The following is a 20,535-nucleotide window of genomic DNA, read 5'->3' as shown; positions in this document are numbered from 1 at the left end:
TCAGAGTTTACTTGTTTATACCTTTTCATCGTTTATTTTGAGGGTTTTTGTTAGAAGTAACAACAGGAGACTCGTCCAGGCCTCCCGATGGCTTTCAGAATTCACCGTGATGAAATAGGCAAGAGCCTCACTGCACACGCTGGAAGAATCAAGGGGACACAACAGCAGATCAACATCTCGCACTCTCCCAGAGTGGAGAACGCTATTCCTTTTTTCTTTTCTTTTTTGGTGAGGAAGACTGGCCCTGAGCTAACATCTGTTGCCAATCTTCCTCTTTTTGCTTGAGGAAGACTGTCACTGAACTGACATCTGTACCAATTGTCCTCTATTTTATGTGGGATGCCACCACAGCGTGGCTTGACGAGCAGTGCCAGGTCCACACCTGGGATCTGAACCTGCGAACCCTGGGTTGCCGGAATGCATGAACTTAACCGTTATGAAACCGGGCTGGCCCCAAGAGAACTCTATTCTTGCAATGAATGTTTATTGAGCACCTGCAGGAGCTGTGCAGGTTGAGCAAATTGCTGAGACTCAGATTTCTCAGCTGTAAAATGGGGATAAACATTTGTACCAAACTCAAGGGGCTGTTGTGAAGATTAAATGAAGTAAGCACGTTCAATGTTAGCTTAGCTCAGACCTGGTATGTGTGTGGGGCTCAAACACTGTCTTCAGCACAAAGGGCAGAAGAGCTTATTATCAATAGTTAATTACACACTGACTTTCTCTTCTCACATCACATACAACTGCTATTTTTTTTTAACATGTTACGCTAAAAACTTAACATTTATGTATCTCCTTTAGAGAAACTCTATGAGACTATGTAGGTAATTCTCTTTTGGGCTTAGTTTGAGTTGAAATAAGCTACTCATGTCCATTTTAATTAATTCTTTTTTCAGTTTATGACTTGTTAGTCATATATTCTCATTGTAAGATGACTGAAAAGTGTATAAAATTATAAAGGAGAAAAAAATACCCATAACTCCATCATCCTAAGGGACACATGACAATATTTTGGCATATTTCCTTCCAGCTTCTATGTCTATGATTTTAAAAAAACATTGCTGAAAATCCTAAGTATACATATACACTTTTTTACATCCTGCTTTTTTTGTGGTAAAACTTATTGACTTCCACATCAAGGAAAATTATTCTTTAAAAATTTCACTTTTACTATTCAGCCATAGAAAAAGACAAAATTGTGCCATTTGCGACAACATGGATGGACCTTGAGGGTATTATGCTAAGCGAAATAGACAGAGAAAGACAAATACTGTATGATCTCACTCATACGTAGAGGATAAACAAACACATAGATAAGGAGACTGGATTAGTGGTTACCAGAGGAAAAGGGGGTGGAGGGAGGGCAAAAGGGGTATGGGGCACATGTGTACGGTGACAGATAAAAACTAGTCTGTTGGTGGTGAACAAGATGCAATCTACACAGAAACTGAAATATAATAAGGGTGACCTGAAATTTAGACAATGTTAAAAGCCAAAAAACTTCATTTCTAACCCCTGCATAACATCCTATCACAGGATATATCATAATTGAGTTATCCATTCCACAGTTGAGCTATTTTAAATTGTTTCTCTTTATAAATAAGTCTGTAGTGAGTACTCTGAGTGGAAATCCTGGTTCCTATTTCTAAGATATTTTCTTAAGTAGATTCGATAACAGTGAAATTACTGACTCAAAGAAAGAGTGAACACTTTAAGGCTCCTGATATATAATGCCACCTGATTTCCAGAAAGGTCCCGTCACTGTACACTCCCCACGAGCGGTGCAGGAGAGTGCGGGTCTTATCATACGGTTGCACAGGAGCAGCAATGCGTATCTGTTTTTAAATCATAAAGGAATAAAAGGAGGCTCAAACATAAGCATCTTGCTCACAGTTGCCCAAGAAGCTGGGTGGCAAAGGCCTGCTCTTCTGTCTGGGCTTTCTCAATGGCCTCCCACTGTTTCTCCATTGCTGCCTTTCCCCACAGTCAAAGTAAGTGCAAGCCAGTATCAGTATGATTCTCATACGTTCCTCTCGGAAGGAAGGAATGATGGGACATTGGAGCTGACAGCGCTCTAAAGAGAACCTAGCGAGGACTTCACTCCAGGCCTGTTGACTCTGAGCTCATTTCACTGCCCAGGTTTCTGTGCCTTAAGAAGTTTAGGAATGAAAGAAATGAGGCCTTGCTCTCTTCAGGGCATGAAGAAAAGTGAAACAGAAGAGTCACTAAATGGAAGGAAAAAACAAAAAGGAAAACAGTTTGAGAGGGCATCAGCATGTAGCATTTTTCTCCTACCCTTTCAATTCACAGTATGGTTGTGATGTATTTTGCGTATCACAGACAAGACATTTAATTGGAAACCAATATTCTTACGTTAAAAGTCGCTGCTGTATTTCTGCCCAGGAATCCCTGCGGTTCTCATCGACATACATTCGAAACAGGATCCTCAAACAACAGGCCAGGCTGCTGGTTTCTTGTTTTAGAAGATTGGGTTTAGACTTGCCCTTAAAACCTGGAGATCAGATAGTCATATAAACAGGGCACACTTCTAGGATAATGCTGAGAAATCATGTGGGAGCCTAACCTAGCTACTTTAGGAAATACTGAAACATCTCACATCTTGACACAGCTCAACTGTGACACCAGAAAACGCAGTCATGACAACTCATCCTCCAGACACACTTCATTCTCAATGCCCGGAACTGTTCTCCATTCGACACTGCTCACTGGCTGCTGAAGCCATGTGTTTCATCTTCTCAAGTGTAACAGCTCTTAAGAATTCTAGCACTTTTCTAAGTTGCTAGATTTTTTTTTCACAAAGCACATATAACAACACATTTTCTTAAACAAAACAGTACCAATCAGCCACAGAAACGTGTAAACCACTCTCATAGGCAAAACCTCATTACAGGCAAAGACGTAAAACATCCAGATGGTTTAAAGTCCTAGAGAAAAACGACGTTTTAAAATTGTGGGATGAAATAGGCATTGGGGAAGAAAAAGTAACGGTAACAATAAAAAATTATATAAAGCATCATTTTGGGGAAAGTTCAAAAAATCAGACTCCTACCGTCGCCCCAGGATTTACGTATTTATTTTTGGAGGTGGGGAAGACAGAGAACCCCTAAAAGCCTCAGAAAATGTATAAACGTTTTCTGTTTCTCCTAGACTACCACACTTTCATGTCACGTATTTTTGTCATCATAGTTAACTATACAAGTTTAATCTAATGTCAAATTTCTCGACTTGCTATATCAATTCAAGTCTCTAACTGTCAGTTTGTTTTTCCTTCAAACACTTACTGAGGATCTCCCTGTGCCAGGTAATACTCCTGGTACCGGCATGAAATCTATCCAGCACTTCCCTTCTTTCTTCCTCAAGCATGAAAATATCTGGTAAGTTATTCCAGCTATGTTGACAATATCAGGAATTTCCCAACAGCTTTAACGTTTTAGGATGACCAGTGTGGCCACCTGTCATATCCGCTGTGTGGCCTTACCTGCTCGCCACAGGACAGTCCGCTGCTCGTAATTGGAGTTGAAGGCCTTTGAGAATGAATGGGACTCCTGCAAGCAGTCCAACAGCTTGAAGAGGTGCTGGGAGGACATGCACTTGTACATGCCCTGATTCTCTGTCTCTATGTGGATATCTGCATCCAGCGTGTCTTGCTAGGGAGGGGAGAATAAGAGGGCTAAGTAAAGAAGACGGAGTGGTTTGAGACATTGTACTATCAGATAAAGGCAGTCAGAACTCTCCAGAAGTCCTCTTCTGTGTAAGATACACTTCATTCCTCAACACCCTGAACTATTTTCCCATTTAGTCTCTTGCTCAGTGGCTGGTGAGAGAAAATAGTGAGCTTCTGCATGATGGTTGGCTTTGCCGGCCCAAGTTTCAGTTTTGTCAGTACTGTCTTCACTGCGTGAACAGGAGTATGTAGTTCTCCAATAATTTTACTACAGGATTGCACTGTCCTCTTTTTTATTTTACAAAGAAATTGGAAGATGAAAAAATCGAACTGCAATATGTGTGACAGAAGGTGTGAGTCTCAAAACACACTCACTAAAAGAAACAGTTAAACAAAGCCAAGTGGCTTCTTTAGCCTCATCAAGTGACTAATGAACTTAGGAAGTTGAACAAATGTGTTTTCAAATGTGTTTTCAAATGTGAAGCAAAAACCCCAGAAAAACATGTAAGAAAGGCTAGGAGTTTTTATCGAACGTGTTGCCTGTGAGACATAATTAGGGATTTTACATTTCTTGAGCTCTCTAGGAGTGGACCCCACTCCCCTTATAAGCCAGAAGTTACAAAAGGCAGTGTGTGCAGCATTATCCAAATTGATCTAGAGAGTCAACACAATCCTTATCAAAACCCCAGCTGACTTCTTTGCAAAAATTGACAAGCTGATCCTAAAATTTATATGGAAACGCAAATGGCACAGAACAGCCAAAATAATCTTGGAAAAAAAGGGACAAAGTTGGAAGACACACTTCTCAATTTTAAAACTTACTAAAAAGCTACAGGAATCAAGAGAGTGTAGTACTGGCATAAAGACAGACCTATAGATCAATGGAACAGAACTGAGAGTCCAGAAATAACTCCTTATATTTATGGTCAAGTGATTTCCAGCATGGGTGCCAAAACAAGTCACTGGGGGAAAAAATCTTTACAACAAATGTTGCTGGGACAACTGGATATCTATGTGCAAAAGAATGAAGGCAGACTCCCTATTTCCTGTTACATACAAAAGAAAACTCAAAAATGGATCAAAGACCTAAATGTGAGAGCTAAAATTATAAAACTCTTAAAAGAAAACATAGGCCTAAATCTTTGTGACCTTGAAGTAGGCAATGCTTTCTTAGATATAACACTAAAAGTACAAGTGACAAAAAATAGTAACTTGGAATTCATCAAAATTAAAAACGTTTGTATTTCAAAGGACACCATCAAGTAACTGAAAGACAATGTACGGAACGGGAGAAATAGCTGCAAATCTGTCTGACAAGGGACTAGTATCCAGAATATATCTTAAATATCTTACAATTCAACAATAAGATAAATAACCCAATGTAAAAATGGGCAAAAGATTTGACAGACATTTCTCCAAAGACACACAAATGGCGAATAAGCAAAAATGATGCTCAAAATCATTAGTCATTAGGGAAATGGAATTCAAAACCACAATGAGATACCACTTCACACCCACTGGGTTATAATAATTTTTTTAAAAGACAATAACAAGCATCGGTGAGGATGTGAAGAGACTGGAACCTGCATACACTGCTGACGGGAAGGTAAACATAGTGCCCCTGCTTTGGGAAACAGTCTGGTAGTTCCTCACAAAGGTACACACAGAGTTACCACGTGACTCAGCAATTCCAATTCTAGGTATATACGCAAGAGAGTTAAAAACATATGTCCAAGGGGTGGGCCCCATCGCTGAGTGGTTAAAGTTCTGTGTGCTCCGCTTCAGTGGCCGGGTTTGTGGGTTCAGATCCTGGGTGCAGACCTGCTCCACTCATCAGCCATGCTGTGGAGGCATCCCACATACAAAATAGAAGAAGACTGGCACAGATGTTAGCTCAGGGCTGACCATCCACAAGCGAAAAAAAGAGGAAGATTGACAACAGATGTTAGCTCAGGGAGAATCTTTCTCACCAAAAAAAAAAAGTCCACATAAAAACTTGTATATAAATGTTCATAGCAGAATTATTCATAATAGCCGGACGATGGAAACAACCCAAATGTCCATGAACTGAGGGATGGATAAACAGTATGTGGTAGAGCCATACAATGGAAAATTAAGTCATATATAAATATGAAAAATTGTGAAGTATTGATATATATATGCTACAACATAAATGAACCTGGAAAATATTATGATGAGTGAAAGAAGCCAGACACAAAAGCTTACATGTTGTATGATTCCATTAATATGAAATATCCAGATGAGGCAAATCCATAGAGACAGAAAGTACATGAGTGGTTGCCAAGGGCTGGGGCAAGGAAGGAATAAAGGGTGACTGCTAATGGCTAGGGTGTTCCCTTCCACAGTGAAAGACATATTCTGGAATTAGACAGTAGGGATGTCTGCACCACTTTGTAAATATACTAAAATCACTGAATTATACACTTAAAAACTAAAAAAACAAAAAAGGACAGCCTTTGGGCTGGATCTGGCCCACAGACGTATTTTGTTCATCAGTAATTACAGTATTTAATAAACAGGAGATTTCCAACAAGAAAAAGTCTTAACTCTGACTCCTCTTGAAACACGGGAAGAGCATCACGACTTGACCCACCCAACAGCAACAGCTGCTGGAGTGGGGAGGGAGCTGGCTGTGCTTTGGCTGGGCTGGAGCGCCCTGTTCCTCACAGTGCCACCCGGCCTGCCACATCGGCTCACAGGCTCTGCCGCCCACAAGCACTGCAGTTTGCAACCCAAGGTGTAAGGTTACTGCCCAACTTTTGGACACTCAATTCTTGGTTTCCAAGAATACTGTATATACAGAAGACTGCATATACAAAACAAAAAAGTGAGCTTTCTGAAGGAAAAACTAGTATCTTTATCCACATATTTTCCTTCTCAGTTATTTATGGTTAAACTGTAGATGAGTTACGAGGAATAGTCTCTGTGATTAATAACAGTCTTGTTTCGAAGCACCACAGTGAGGGGTGGCATCTGAGCAGTGGTATGCTGGTAAACTGGCTTTCCAGGGAATGAAAAAAAAGGAGACCAATTTTTAGCGTCTACTGATTTCTGTGGTGTAAATACTCCCATCGTGGTCAATAATTTCAAGCTACCCAATATGATGTCACTGAACAAGGGGTTGGGCAGAGAGGAGCAGGATGGGCTCTTGTGAGCCAGGACAAGCTGGCTCCAGCACACCACTGCATCTGAGCAAGCTCCCCTGGGACGAGGATGCCCTTCTCGAGGCCTGTTCTCATTACCTGGGCAGCAACCATGTGCTCTGCATCTTCCTTTTTGCTTGTTGCAGGGTAGAACACGATGTTGTCAATGGTCTGTATCAATTCCAGCTGGACCACACACTTGATGAGGAGGCTGGCAAACAGTTTCTGATCTATATTAGATGATAAAGATTAACCCTAATAATGATTCAGCCAGTAATGAATAAATATTCACTGAGCTCCTACTATGCGGTAGGCACAGTTCTTGATGCTGTGGCATAACCATGAATAAGCTGGACAAAAATCCCAGCTCCCATGACAGAGACTGACAATAAACAAGATATCTAAGTACAAGACATAGTATGTCAAATGATGATGACATAAGGTAGGGATGGGGATAAGGCAGGGATGGTGTTTGGGTGGGGTTGCAAGTTTAAACAAGCTGGTCAGGAAGCATCTCTCCGAAAATGTGATATTTGAGCAAAGACCTGAAGAAGGGAGGTTAGCTATGCAGGTTCCGTGTCCTCCGGCAAGTTTCTCTGCCGCCACTCCTACAGACCAGCTTCCGACTGTGCCCTAACCACACGGGGCTACAGGTTCCTGCGGTAGCCAGACTATCCACAGAGGTCTGAATTTCAGTTTTGAGGGACAGGGGCGGGGCTCACTTAAGTCTTTAGTTCTGGATCACTTGCTGTCTGCCCTGGAGGTAGTACCTGCTTTCTACATTTTCTACTTCTATATCCCTCAAGAGTCCTCTTTTACCTTTTACTGGTTAGCCATCTTTGACTAGTTAACAATTCTTTATGTAGCATTTTCCCTGTTCAAATTATTGGTGTGGTTTCTGCCTACTGACTAGTCTCTGACTAGTGTCTCATCCATTTTTATCTTCTTAATCCCTGGGCTCAAGGGCAACACATGTCAAGTACTTCGTAAGTGATGGCTGATTTGACTATAGTAAAAGTAGAGATTTCTTATTCAACTTATTGTCATAGAATCAGAATGTTGAAAACATTAAATAAAGCATTTAGTGATGGAAAACAAGAAGGTTTGGTCACCTTCAAGATTTTGAAAGTGGCTGTGAAATTATATATACACACAAACACACACACAAGCATATAAATTGTCTATACAGCATTAAGTTTTAATTGAAAAAGAAGACAGTGAAGTTGTAATATTATAACTTATGCCAATTCAATTACATCATCTTGGACCAAAAATTAAGAGAAGGGAAGAAAACAAAACGAGTGGGGTAAGAGACTCTGCCTGCTGCTCCACTCAGTGAGGCATGCCCAGAACAGGGGCTGAGATGGAGACGGGAGAAAGGAGCACCGTTCCTTGGAGCAACAGCAGGGTCTTGAGTCCCAGGCATCTCTCAGAGTACAGATGTTTTGCTGCACTGAGAGTGGTTCTATTTAAAGAAATGTACACTTGCCCCCTACACACAAGCCAACCTCTTTATCTGGAGCTGATGAGGAAACAGAGCTCACGCTCTCACTGGACACTGGAGAGAAAGTGGCTGTGCTGCAGCTGCTGAGGAACAGGGCGTCAGTCTCCAACATGGCACCTTTTTAATGGATTTCAAGGGTGACTATTTTTTATGCCTTCAAAAGGTAATGGTGATCACACATGGCTTTTTCTAACATGGTGCTTCAGAAGTTAACAACAATATGAACACCTACAGCCTGACATGTTGAGAAGAGGGTGGGACTATATGAAGAAAAACAACAGGCACACAACTTCAAAAAAGGCCAGAATGACACCAGAAAAGTTCTGATTCTCAGTCAGCTAAAAGTGTGTCTGAACCCCAACTCTACTACATATTGGCAAGTCATGTCATTGAAGTCCCAGTTCACTCGAATGTAAAAGAGTACTTCCTCAAAGGGTTAGCGTAAGGATTACATGAGATCACACACATGAAACACACAGTATAGTGCCTGACTCATGGCAACTGTTCAACCTATTTTTTCAAATGACAGACAGCAAAACACACCATAAGCAGCATTAAGAGACAAACTGGTAAAAGTAACTCGAAACTCATACACAGAAAAGGGATCTTTAACATATAAAGAGCTCCTCCAAGCCAATAAAAAAAGACCAACAATCAATATGAAATGAACAAAGATTATGAACAGATAATTCATAGAAAAAATAGAAATGGTTCTTAAACACATGAAAAACTTCTCAGTTTCACTCACAACTAGAAAGCTGCAAATGAAAACTACTCCAAAGATGCCAAGTATCACCCAGGTGTTCCCAAAGATCATGTAAATAGGTACAACCTTAGTGGGCAGCAATCTGGAATTATCTGTCAAATGGCAAGTGTACTTATCTGTTAATCTAGCAACCCTATTTCTAGGAATTTATTGTACAGATAAACTCACAAATGACAGATATAGTAGGTGATTCGGTGTAGTACTGTTTGTAAAAAAAAAAAAAAGATTGGGAATAATATAAATGTCCATTAGTAGGAACCCAATTAAGCAAACAATAGTACATCAACATCCTGGGATAAGACACAATAGTATAAAAGAATGTGAAAGCTCCTTAGGTACCGATTTTGAATGATCTCTAAGATATATTAAGAGAAAAAGGAATAATGCACAGTATTCTATAATTTATATAAAAAGTAAAGGAAGAGAATTGATACATAAATATGGATATACATGTGTGTGTGTGTGTATGGATATGCATTTGCTTGTATATAAACAAAATGTTTCTGGAAAGGTACATAAAAAACTGGTGACACTGGCTGCTACAGGGAAGGGACTGGTAGACTGAGGCACAGGGTGGAAGACAGGCTTATCACGTTTACGCTTTTGCACCTTCTGAATACCTGAATCAGGTAAACGTGTTACCTATTTAAAATAAATAAATAACAACATCAACAAAAGCCAGCTTACTTGCGTACGGTCTGCCCTTCCAGCTGTCATCGGTCGGGTTGGAGAGCTGGCTCTGGCCTCGCTCCGAGGCATTCTTATCTATGCTGCTCAAAGACTGGCGGTCCAGATCCACGTCCTAAAAGTAAGCCAGAGAGAAACACAATGTCCATTTCTCTTCATCCGCAATTCAGTACCCGAGCAGAGATGTGCCTGTTTTAACACTGCTTCGCCCAACTTGAATTTAAGGGTCTTGCTCAGCTTGAAATAAAATTATCCTGAATGCTTAATGTAGCACTTCTCAAAGGCTGCACAAGAGAGACTGTGAATTTCAATTATTCCTTCCATTAAGAGTTCACATTTTCTGATTCCAATTTAGAGGGCATTTCTCTATATATCATGATTTATCAGTGAGAGTGACAAATTTTTTTTTTTTTTTTATTAATGTTATGATAGATTACAACCTTGTGAGATTTCAGTTGTACATTTTTGTTAGTCATGTTGTGGGTACACCACTTCCCCCTCTGTGCCCTCCCCCCACCCCCCCTTTTCCCTGGTAACCACCGATCAGATCTCCATATCAATATACTAAATTCCACCTATGAGTGGAGTCATATAGAGTTCGTCTTTCTCTGACTGGCTTATTTTGCTTAACATAATACCCTCGAGGTCCATCCACGTTGTTGTGAATGGGCCAATTTTGTCTTTTTTTATGGCTGAGTAGTATTCCATTGTGTATATATACCACATCTTCTTTATCCAATCATCAGTTTCTGGGCATGTAGGCTGGTTCCACGTCTTGGCTATTGTAAATAATGCTGCGATGAACATAGGGGTGCAACGGACTCTTGAGATTTCTGATATCAGGTTCTTAGGATAGATACCCAGTAATGGGATGGCTGGGTCATAGGGTATTTCTATTTTTAACTTTTTGAGAAATCTCCATACTGTTTTCCATAGTGGTTGTACCAGTTTGCATTCCCACCAACAGTGTATGAGGGTTCCTTTTTCTCCACAACCTCTCCAACATTTGTCACTCTTGGTTTTGGATGTTTTTGCCAATCTAACGGGTGTAAGGTGATATCTTAGTGTAGTTTTGATTTGCATTTCCCTGATGATTAGTGATGATGAACATCTTTTCATGTGTCTATTGGCCATATTCATATCTTCTTTTGAGAAATGTCTGTTCATGTCCTCTGCCCATTTTTTGATCGGGTTGTTTGTTTTTTTGTTGTTAAGCCGTGTGAGTTCTTTGTATATTATGGAGATTAACCCTTTGTCGGATAAGTGGCTTGTGAATATTTTTTCCCAATTAGTGAGCTGTTTTTTTGTTTCAATCCTGTTTTCCCTTGCCTTGAAGAAGCTCTTTAGTCTGATGAAGTCCCATTTGTTTATTCTTTCTATTGTTTCCCTCAACTGAGGAGTTACAGTGTCCGAAAAGATTCTTTTGAAACTGATGTCAAAGAGTGTACTGCCTATATTCTCTTCCAAAAGACTTATTGTCTCAGGCCTAATCTTTAGGTCTTTGATCCATTTTGAGTTTATTTTGGTGTGTGGTGAAAAAGACTGGTCAATTTTCAATCTTTTGCATGTGGCTGTCCAGTTTTCCCAGCACCATTTGTTGAAGAGACTTTCTTTTCTCCATTGTAGGCCCTCTGCTCCTTTATCAAAGATTAGCTGTCCATAGATGTGTGGTTTTATCTCTGGGCTTTCAATTCTGTTCCATTGATCTGTGGACCTGTTTTTGTACCAGTACCATGCTGTTTTGATCACTGTAGCTTTGTAGTATGTTTTGAAATCGGGGATTGTGATTCCGCCGGCTTTGTTTTTCTTGCTCAGGATTGCTTTAGCAATTCACGGTCTTTTGTTGCCCCATATGAATTTTAGGATTGTTTGTTCGAGAGTGACAAATTTTTAATGAGATCAAGTCCAAAAATAAACTGGTGAGACAGCTAGCTTTTTTTTTTTCAAGTTGAAAGCAGAAGACAGAGTTAAAAAACAGAAAATGTTTAAAAATAATGTGCTTCATTTTTAAGTTGGTATATCCCAAATGCTTTTCAAAATCTAATAGCCTTATAGTTATTTGGGAATAGAGGTTAATATTACAAACCCCCTGTAAACCAAAGTATTCTAAAGTGAGACTTGAATTAGAACTTCTTTATGTGGCCTCACACAAAAAATAAGCACCACTGTTTTACTGGTGTGGAGGAAAGCACTCTTTATTTAGGAGAACAACAAATGACGATAATTACACCCAAGTGTTACCTGTAACAGACGCAGAACTGACCTGAGAGTCCAACAAGGGAGCATTAGTTAAGTAAATTATAATAATGTGCAGCCACTGAAAAGGCGGTTCTCAAAGAATATTTAAAAATATGGAGAGGGAGCTGGTCCCATGGCTGAGTGGTTAAGTCTGTGCGCTCTGCTTCGGCGGCCCAGGGTTTCACTGGTTCAGATCCTGGGCACAGACCTGGCCCAGCTCACCAGGCCATGCTGACGCGGCGTCCCACATGCCACAACTAGAAGGACCCACAACTAAAATATACGACTATGTACTTAGGGGGTTTGGGGAGAAGGAGGAAAAATTTTAAAAAAAAAAAAAAGGAAAGAAATCACTAAATAAACAAAAATATAGAGAAATGCTCACAATGTTGTTACATAATACATTACATGTCGCGTGTGCCCAAATTTCACATGTGTGTGCGTTATATACACACAGTCACATAAAGAAAAACGTAGAAATGTAAATAAACTGTGGTTTTCATTAGATGAGGTGACTTATTTTCTTAATACTTTTCTGTACGTTCTAAAAAATAGGTTTCATATGTTTTTAGAGCTCTTAACCTTTCTTACTCACTTTCCATCAGAAAAGCACAAACTCTTCAGGCTGCTTAATTTTTTACCATGATATCAGAAAGACAACCAAAAAAAAAAAAATAATAATCCTACCAAATGTTTTTCTGATGAATCTTCCTCCATTCCTGCAGGTCTCCATGTCAGCAAACTTAGCGGAATGCAAGAGAAGGAAAACGATCAATGTGAAAGGAAACCCGGAGCTTTAAGATATCCACTGAACACAGAAGTAAATAGCAATAATTACACTGACACTTACACATGCGGGATGGTTGTTTTAAAAATATCCAACATACAATTGCATGTTTCATCCCAAACAGCAGGACTGAATTTCTCTCCATTGGATATTACTAAGTTTTCTAAGCAATTTGTACCTGATCGAGCCAACTGCTCATTATCTGTAAAATAAAGCAACATTTATCATTAAACCTCAATTGCTGTTTTTGATTCCCACCAGATGGCTGATGCTTCATATTCTAAGGTGGAGACTACACAAAAAAATATATAGGCTTAAAGAGAAGCACTGATACAGACGGTATTAACATTTTTATAGTTAAAGTAGGCCCTAACGAGGTAAAATTATTTATCATAGTTTTATTGCTGAGATGGAGGAAGGTCAACATTTTGCTACTTAATTAACTGGCTTCCTGTACCAGAAATGGTAAAAGAAGATGGAAAATATTAGACCAGTGTTTCTAAAAATTTAGTCAAACACTTCATCTCCAGTTTTTGCCATATCAGTATCAACTGTTTTATCTTTTATTTTAAAACTGAGTCATGGGGCCGCCCTGGTGGCACAGCAGTTCAGTTCATGCACTCTGCTGCAGCGGCCTGGGGTTTGCCAGTTTGGATCCCGGGCATGGACCTACACACTGCTTATCAAGCCATACCGTGGGGCAGGTGTCCCACATATAAAATAGAGAAGGATGGGCACAGATGTTAGCTCAGGGCCAGTCTTCCTCAGGAAAAAAAAAAAAAAAAAACCAACCAAAAAAAACCTGAGTCACCTTTTGAAAAACTTAAGTAAATTAAGCCTCATCTTAAGCCAAAACTATCTATGGAATCCAGGTGTAAGGTAGTACGTGGGTATTATTTCTGATATACCCAAAATAAACACATAAATACTCAAACAAAAAACGTCCATTGATGAAGCTGTTGATCTCAACTCCCATAGCACAGTTTGAAAAACATCTTATTATAGAAAATTTCAAACATACAAAAGCAGAAAGAATAGTATAATGTATAAAGGTACGTCTTTTAAAACATAAAAACAACTACATCCCATCTTAAAGAAATGCTTTACAAACTGATTTGGTGGGGAAGTTGTTTTTATGATCTAATTAAATTAAAAGAATATACATTTTCACTAGTTAAATTATACATTTGTACTCCTTGGCATTATATTCATGCTTTCATATACTGAAAAACTTAATCTCTCATTAAGGACTATGTCAAGAAAAATAACGCCTAGAGACATACAGAGTACCTTGTTTTACACACCACTGCAACTGCGCAAATACATCAGAAAGAAGAACTTCATTCAAAGCTTCATAAAACTGGGTAAAGACATCACAAATAGCATAAAGTGCGTGATTGCAAGTTGTTGTCATCCACTCGGACTTCTGGAAAACAATAAAAAGATAATGTCTAAAAGCAACTCTCCCTGCAGTGCGATGGGCAGTCTTATACATCATTGGCAAACGTTTCCAGAAAACAATTTGGCAGTATGTAACAACAGTCTTAAAAACGTTCATATCCACTGACGCAGCAACATGACTCCCAGAATGGACCTTAAAGAAATAATCAAAGATTTGTGGGTGAAGGTTTATGAATAAAGATGTTTACCACACTAGCATTTAGGTACTGAAAACACAGATACAAATTAATGCCCAACAATGTGAATAAATTAAGTGCATCCACATGACAGAATATTAAACAGGAATTCAAAGTGATACTTTTTTCGCTGCTATAAATTAAATTGAATTAATTAACTTATTGAAGTATAGTTGACTTACAATATTATGTTGGTTTCAGGTGTACAACATAGTAATTCGATGTTTATATACATTATGAAATGATCGCCATTATAAGTCTAGTATCATTTGCCATCATACAAAGGCATTACAATATTATTGACTACATTCTCTACGCTGTATATTACATCTCCATGACTTATTTATTTTATAACTGGAAGTTTGTACCTCTTAATCCCCTTCACCTATTCTGCCTGACTCCCCACCTGCTCGCCCTCTGGCAACCACCAGTTTGTTCTCTGTATCTATGAGTCTGTTTCTGTTGTTTTGTTTCTTAGATTCTACATATAAGTGAAACCATATGGTGTTTGTCTTTCTCTGTCTGGCTTATTTCACTTAGCATAGTACCCTCCAGGTCCATCCATGTTGTTGCAAATGGCAAGATTCCATTTTTTTTAATGGGTGAGTAATATTCCATTGTGTGTGTGTGTCTGTGTATACACAGACACCACTTCTTCTTTATCCATTCGTCTATTGATGGACACTTAGCTTGCTTCCATATCTTGGTTATTGTAAATAACGCTAAGTAATAAATATATCCATTTGACAGAATATTAACAGTCATTCAAAGTGATACTTACAAAAGTTTTAAATTTGGGAAAAATGAGTATGAGAGTTTACTAAATACACTGCACATCAAAAGTTTAAATATTAAAAATGATGCCATGAAATTACCAGAGGAAATATAGAGAGAGATTTATAAAATCATGGACAAGGGAAGGATTGCTAACCATGATCTCAAAAGTAGAAACCGTAAAGGAAAAACTGACAGATTAAGTTCTTTAAAAGCTTAAATTTGGGCCAGCCCCAGTGGCCTAGTGGTTAAGTTCAGTGTGCTCTGCCTTGGTGGCCCAGGTTCGGATCCCAGGTGCCAATCCACACCACTCGTCTATCAGTGGCCATGCTGTGGCGGCAGCTCACATACAAAAAGAGGAAGAATGGCAGCAGATGTTACCTCAGGGAGAATATTCCTCAGCAAAAATCAATCAATCAATCAATCTGTAGTTGGTGGGAGCTAACTTTTTTAAAAAAGCTAAAATTTTCTAAAACAGAAAAGAAACGAGAATAACAAAGTGGGCAAAATCACCTGCAATTTACGTAAGGATCTGCTATATTATTTATATATTAAAAGACTCATAGATCAATAGGAAAAAGATGAATAACCCAACAGGGAGGGGCTAAGGATATGAAAAGGCAATTCATAAAAGAAGAAACACAGGCGCCGGCCCCATGGCTGAGTGGTTAAGTTCATATACTCTGCTTTGGCGGCCTGGAGTTTGTTGGTTTGGATCCTGGGTGTGGACTTACACACCGCTCATCAAGCCATGCTGTGGTAGCATCCCAAATAGAAGAAGTAGAATGACTTACAACTGGGATATACAACTATGTACTGGGGCTTTGGGGAGACGAAAAAAAAAAAAAAGAAATGCAAATGATCAATGAGGCAAAGGAAAATATGCAAACTCACCAGCAATTAGAAAATTGTTTTAATGTTATATTTTTGGCCCATCAACTTAACAATGATTAAATAAATTAAAATATGAAGAGCTCGAGAGAGTACGAGAAACAGGAACTCTCCTGCATGGCTCCAGTGTAAACGGCTACAAATTTACTGGGAGGTCAGCTTAGAAGCTCACATCAAAAGCCTCAGTAACGTGTAAGCCCCTGACCTAACAGTCAGACCACCCATCCTGAATAAAAAAGAAACAAGTAAAAATGTAGCTGCAAAAAATGTTCATTTCAGTGCTGCCTAAAGAAAGAAAAATTGGAAATAATTTTACATGGACCATGGAACATCCACAGCTAGGAATACTGTGCAGCTCTTATAATGCTGCAGAAGAAAAGCTAGAGTTGTGGTAAAACATTCATGTATAAGTTAAAAAGGTAGTTTACAATATGTGTGTTGGGATTCGATTTTTGTAAAAAACAAAAAAAACCCCACACACATGAGAAGTTATCTGAAGGGTTAACAGTGGTTGCCTGGGGGCTGGCCCGGTGGCACAGTGGTTAAGTGCGCACATTCCGCTTTGGCAGCCTGGGGTTCGCCGGTTTGGATCCTGGGTGCAGACATGGCACCACTCATCAGACCATGCTGTGGTAGGCGTCCTACATATAAAGTGGAGGAAAATGGGCATGGATGTTAGCTCAGGGACAGTCTTCCTCAGCAAAAAGGAAGAGGATTGGCAGTAGTTAGCTCAGGGCTAATTTTCCTCAAAAAAAAAAAAAAAACCAAGGAAAAAAAACAGTGGTTGCCTGGAACTATGGGTGTTTAAATGAGTTCTTCCTCTGTTTTCTGATTTGCTTGATAATGAAGAAAAATTTAAGTTACTTTAAAGTAAGATTAGAAAACTTTATCTATACTAGGACCTCAACCATATTAAACCATGTAGAAGACTGAGGGAAATCTGCCAAAACAGTCCTAATTCCTAAATGGTAAAATTATGAATTTTCTCTATATTCCTAATATTCCATATTAAGGATATGTTACTTTAATACCAGGGGGAGGGAGGGAATGGTGTTCCTAAAAAAGGTAAAAAAGTTACTCTCCCATCTAAAAATCTTGAGATAGAGTATCTTTTCCCCATCCCCTACCCCTAGAGGAGAAATAATAAAGACAGCTAGAGGCATCAAACAGCCCTTAAAAAAAGGCCTAATGTTTACCAATATCATCTCCAACTGCGATTTTATCAAAAATCCTTTTAATGGGTTTTTAAAGGGACCAGAGATATTCCACTTTTTACTAACTGTTGAGAAGTCGATATGAACCCAGTAACTAAGCAGTCCAGTCAAGTGCCCTGCTGAATGAGCAGCGCAATGCCCGAGGGCCAAGTGGGCAGATGGACCATGGTGACCCTTCCCCAGATGGGGCGAGTTTCTTAGTACTAGTTGATCCCGGTAGAAGAGTGCCAGGAAGGGTGTTTCTATTCTTAAAACACACCCTAAGTAGCTCAGCATTTAAGGCTTCCGTGACATGGCCCCCAGAGTCAGACAAAGGGCAAAGGGGCCCCCCGCCTTTCCCAGGGCAGTGCGTTAGTTGTCACCTACCTCAGACTGCTGCTCCGGGAGTTTCATGTTGTCAAAAATCCTGAATACGATTCTGAACAGGTCCTGCCACCAGTGCTTTTCAAAGGTGTGGCCATAGCTCTTCATGATCTCGAACATGACCGTGAGTCCTCTAGAGGAAACAAAGCCAGGAGCAGAAGAGGGAATGGGGCGGGCAGAGAACGGCAGAGAAGACAGTGGGAGAGCATGAGGTCAGGTGAGCAGGCGACGGAGGCTCACTCAGGGATGAAGGCACACCGCCCCGAGACATGGTTACCTTGTCCGTACATCCAGCTTGCATCTATTAATGATACAGGAGAGCTCAAACAGGATGGGGAACCAGCCTCGGACCCAGACTCTGTCGCCAGGAGCCACATTCATGTCATCACTTGTGTATTCTTGTAGCACCTACAATGAAAGTCCCTTCTCAGATGCAGACCAAGCAAGCAAAGGAAGGAACTGAAAGAAGACTACACAAAAATTAAGGCTCCACATATTTTCCTCTCCTAAAAATATGCATTCAGCAAGGTAGGATGAGGAATCCCGGGGATTTTTTTCTCCCTACATCGCCCCAGTACATAGTTGCATATTCTAGTTGTGGGTCCTCCTAGTTGTGGCATGTGGGACGCTGCCTCAACATGGCCTGACAAGTGGTGCCATGTCTGCGCCCAGGATCCAAACCAGCGAAACCCTGGGCCGCCAAAGCAGAGCGCGTGAACTCAACCACTTGGCCATGGGGCCGGCCCCCATACATACTATTGAAAACAGCAGCAGCTGCTATTTACTGAGCGCTCATTCTGGAGTAGGAACTGTGACAGTGCTTTACATGGAATAACAGTTCTCACAACAACGCCATGAGCCAGGGAGAAATAATGGTCCCATTTAACAGATGAGTGACCTGAAGCACTAATAGGTTACGTAAGCTGCCCAACCTGGCGCAGGCAGGCGCTGGCAGTCTTTCCAGGCTGGATGTGAAGCCCTGCGCTCTGTCCTGTCTCTGGGATTTTGAGCCCTCTGCTCTGTAACTTCTCTTGAAGTGGGACCGTCTGCTGTAATGGAATTTCTTTATCAACTCTGGTTATCTAACATTAGGCGATTTCTCTCTGTGCTTCGGTTAACTCCCCAATACAATGAGGATAGAATTACCCATCTCATAGGTCTGACGCAGAGATTAAATGAATCAACACACAGAAAATACCTAGAATGGTGCCTGACATGTAGCGAGTGCTCCACAAACAGCGGCTCTCATTATCATCAGTTCTCAATGAGCTGTTGTAGGGACCACACATCATCTTAGGTGTTGGAGTTCTGTAAAGAATGCTTAAGGGGAGGGGCTGGCCCAGTGGTGCAGCTGTTAAGTGAGCAAGTTCTGCTTCGGCGGCCTGGGGTTCACTGGTTCGGATCCCAGGTGTGGACATGGCACCGCTTGGCACGCCATGCTGTGGTAGGCGTCCCACATATAAAGTAGAGGAAGATGGGCACGGATGTTAGCTCACGGCCAGTCTTCCTCAGCAAAAAGAGGGGGATTGGCAGCAGTTAGCTCAGGGCTAATCTTCCTCGGAAAAAAAAAACAAATGCTTAAGGGGCGATCTGAACAGGCCATCATAGTTTAGATATGCTTGTTTCTACCAAATTCCATGTTTTGAGCCTGTCATTTAAATCAAGCAGGCCTCTTTGGAAAGGTGAGACATAACAGGAAAACCCCAAACATTTTTGTGAGAAAACAAAAGGTGACTTATAAACCTGATTCCTCAGCCACGTCACAATGGCAAAATGTCATTTCCTAAAAGGAAGGCTTGATTTCTTCCAAATAAGAAGGTCTAGTTTCTTCAGCTTTGCCAAAATTCAAAACTAAAATACTGTTATCGTCTACAAAAACAATTTGTAGAATACTGCATAAAAGTTCAATATGAATAAAATCAATAATTTCACACATACAAAATAACAGAATAGGTATAACCCTGCAATGGCAGCATTTTGAAATAGACACCTAGTTTAGGGCAAACACACATTTCTAAAAGAGTAGCTGGAAAGTTCTTTGCCAGGAGGAAGGGGTTGTTGCCTACTGACAAAACGGATGACTCTCTTCCCCTCCCTGCCTGTGTGAGCGAGGAGAGGGAAACGCACCCGCGGCCTCTCGGAGACATATTTCCCACAGAAGCGGATGAGCCGGATCGCTTCCATGCTGGTGTCCGGGAAGGCAGCATTGCAGGCGAACTCCGATAAGCACTTCACAGCATCCTGAAAGGAATCGATGGCTGCAGGGAAGTGGTGCTGGAAAATGGTTGCTGGGGAAACAGAGGCACATTTTTCATAAGACCAGGATTTAGAAATAGGGATTAAACACTCACACACCACAGATGATTACTTTTGTGAAAATCTAAGAAAAGCATGTCAGTATCTCTGGAAAACAGTTTCTTATTAAATTATCCAGGAACGAATGCACTGAGTACAGCTTGGGCTAAACTGGTTCTTGAGCTCAAGCAATGGTGTAAAGGCCCAAATATTCACTCATTCAACATTTACTGAGTGCCAGCTATGTGCAAAGCATGATCGCAGACCCTGATGACATAGAAGTGACCAAATTTCCTGCCCTCAGGACGCTCATGCTCCAGTGAGAAAGACAGACAATAATCACCTAAGTCACTACAGATGTAAAACAATCTCACATGGGGCGAGTGCGGGGTACGGGGACAGAAGGTAGGAGCAGCCGTTGAGGCTGGGGGGCAGGGCAGGACTCTCTGAAGAGGTCCTATCTGAGAAGTGTCCCTAAGACAGTGAGAGAGGCAAGCCAGGACAAAACCAAGTTTAAGCAGGATGCCCAG

At 40.5% G+C, this 20,535-nt stretch overlaps 1 protein-coding gene across 2 annotated transcripts in view; it reads right to left on the bottom strand.

The window, feature by feature from the left end:
- ARFGEF2 (ARF guanine nucleotide exchange factor 2) overlaps nt 1–20,535 on the bottom strand; it is a 106,168-nt gene that overhangs the window by 4,433 nt on the left and 81,200 nt on the right. For both annotated transcript variants that reach the window (XM_008542012.2, XM_008542013.2), the window contains exons 28-38: nt 19,838–19,998; nt 17,988–18,118; nt 17,714–17,843; nt 14,122–14,257; nt 12,895–13,033; nt 12,732–12,786; nt 9,807–9,921; nt 6,949–7,079; nt 3,500–3,668; nt 2,374–2,512; nt 22–139 (exon numbers count right to left, since the gene is read on the bottom strand). In XM_008542012.2, the coding sequence (XP_008540234.1) occupies nt 22–139; nt 2,374–2,512; nt 3,500–3,668; nt 6,949–7,079; nt 9,807–9,921; nt 12,732–12,786; nt 12,895–13,033; nt 14,122–14,257; nt 17,714–17,843; nt 17,988–18,118; nt 19,838–19,998 (1,424 nt within the window). The remainder of the gene's footprint in view (nt 1–21; nt 140–2,373; nt 2,513–3,499; nt 3,669–6,948; nt 7,080–9,806; nt 9,922–12,731; nt 12,787–12,894; nt 13,034–14,121; nt 14,258–17,713; nt 17,844–17,987; nt 18,119–19,837; nt 19,999–20,535) is intronic.

This window comes from Equus przewalskii, chromosome 21, assembly GCF_037783145.1.
Source record: "Equus przewalskii isolate Varuska chromosome 21, EquPr2, whole genome shotgun sequence".
Lineage (NCBI taxonomy): Eukaryota > Metazoa > Chordata > Mammalia > Perissodactyla > Equidae > Equus > Equus przewalskii.
This window is presented reverse-complemented; position numbering and strand designations above follow the sequence as displayed.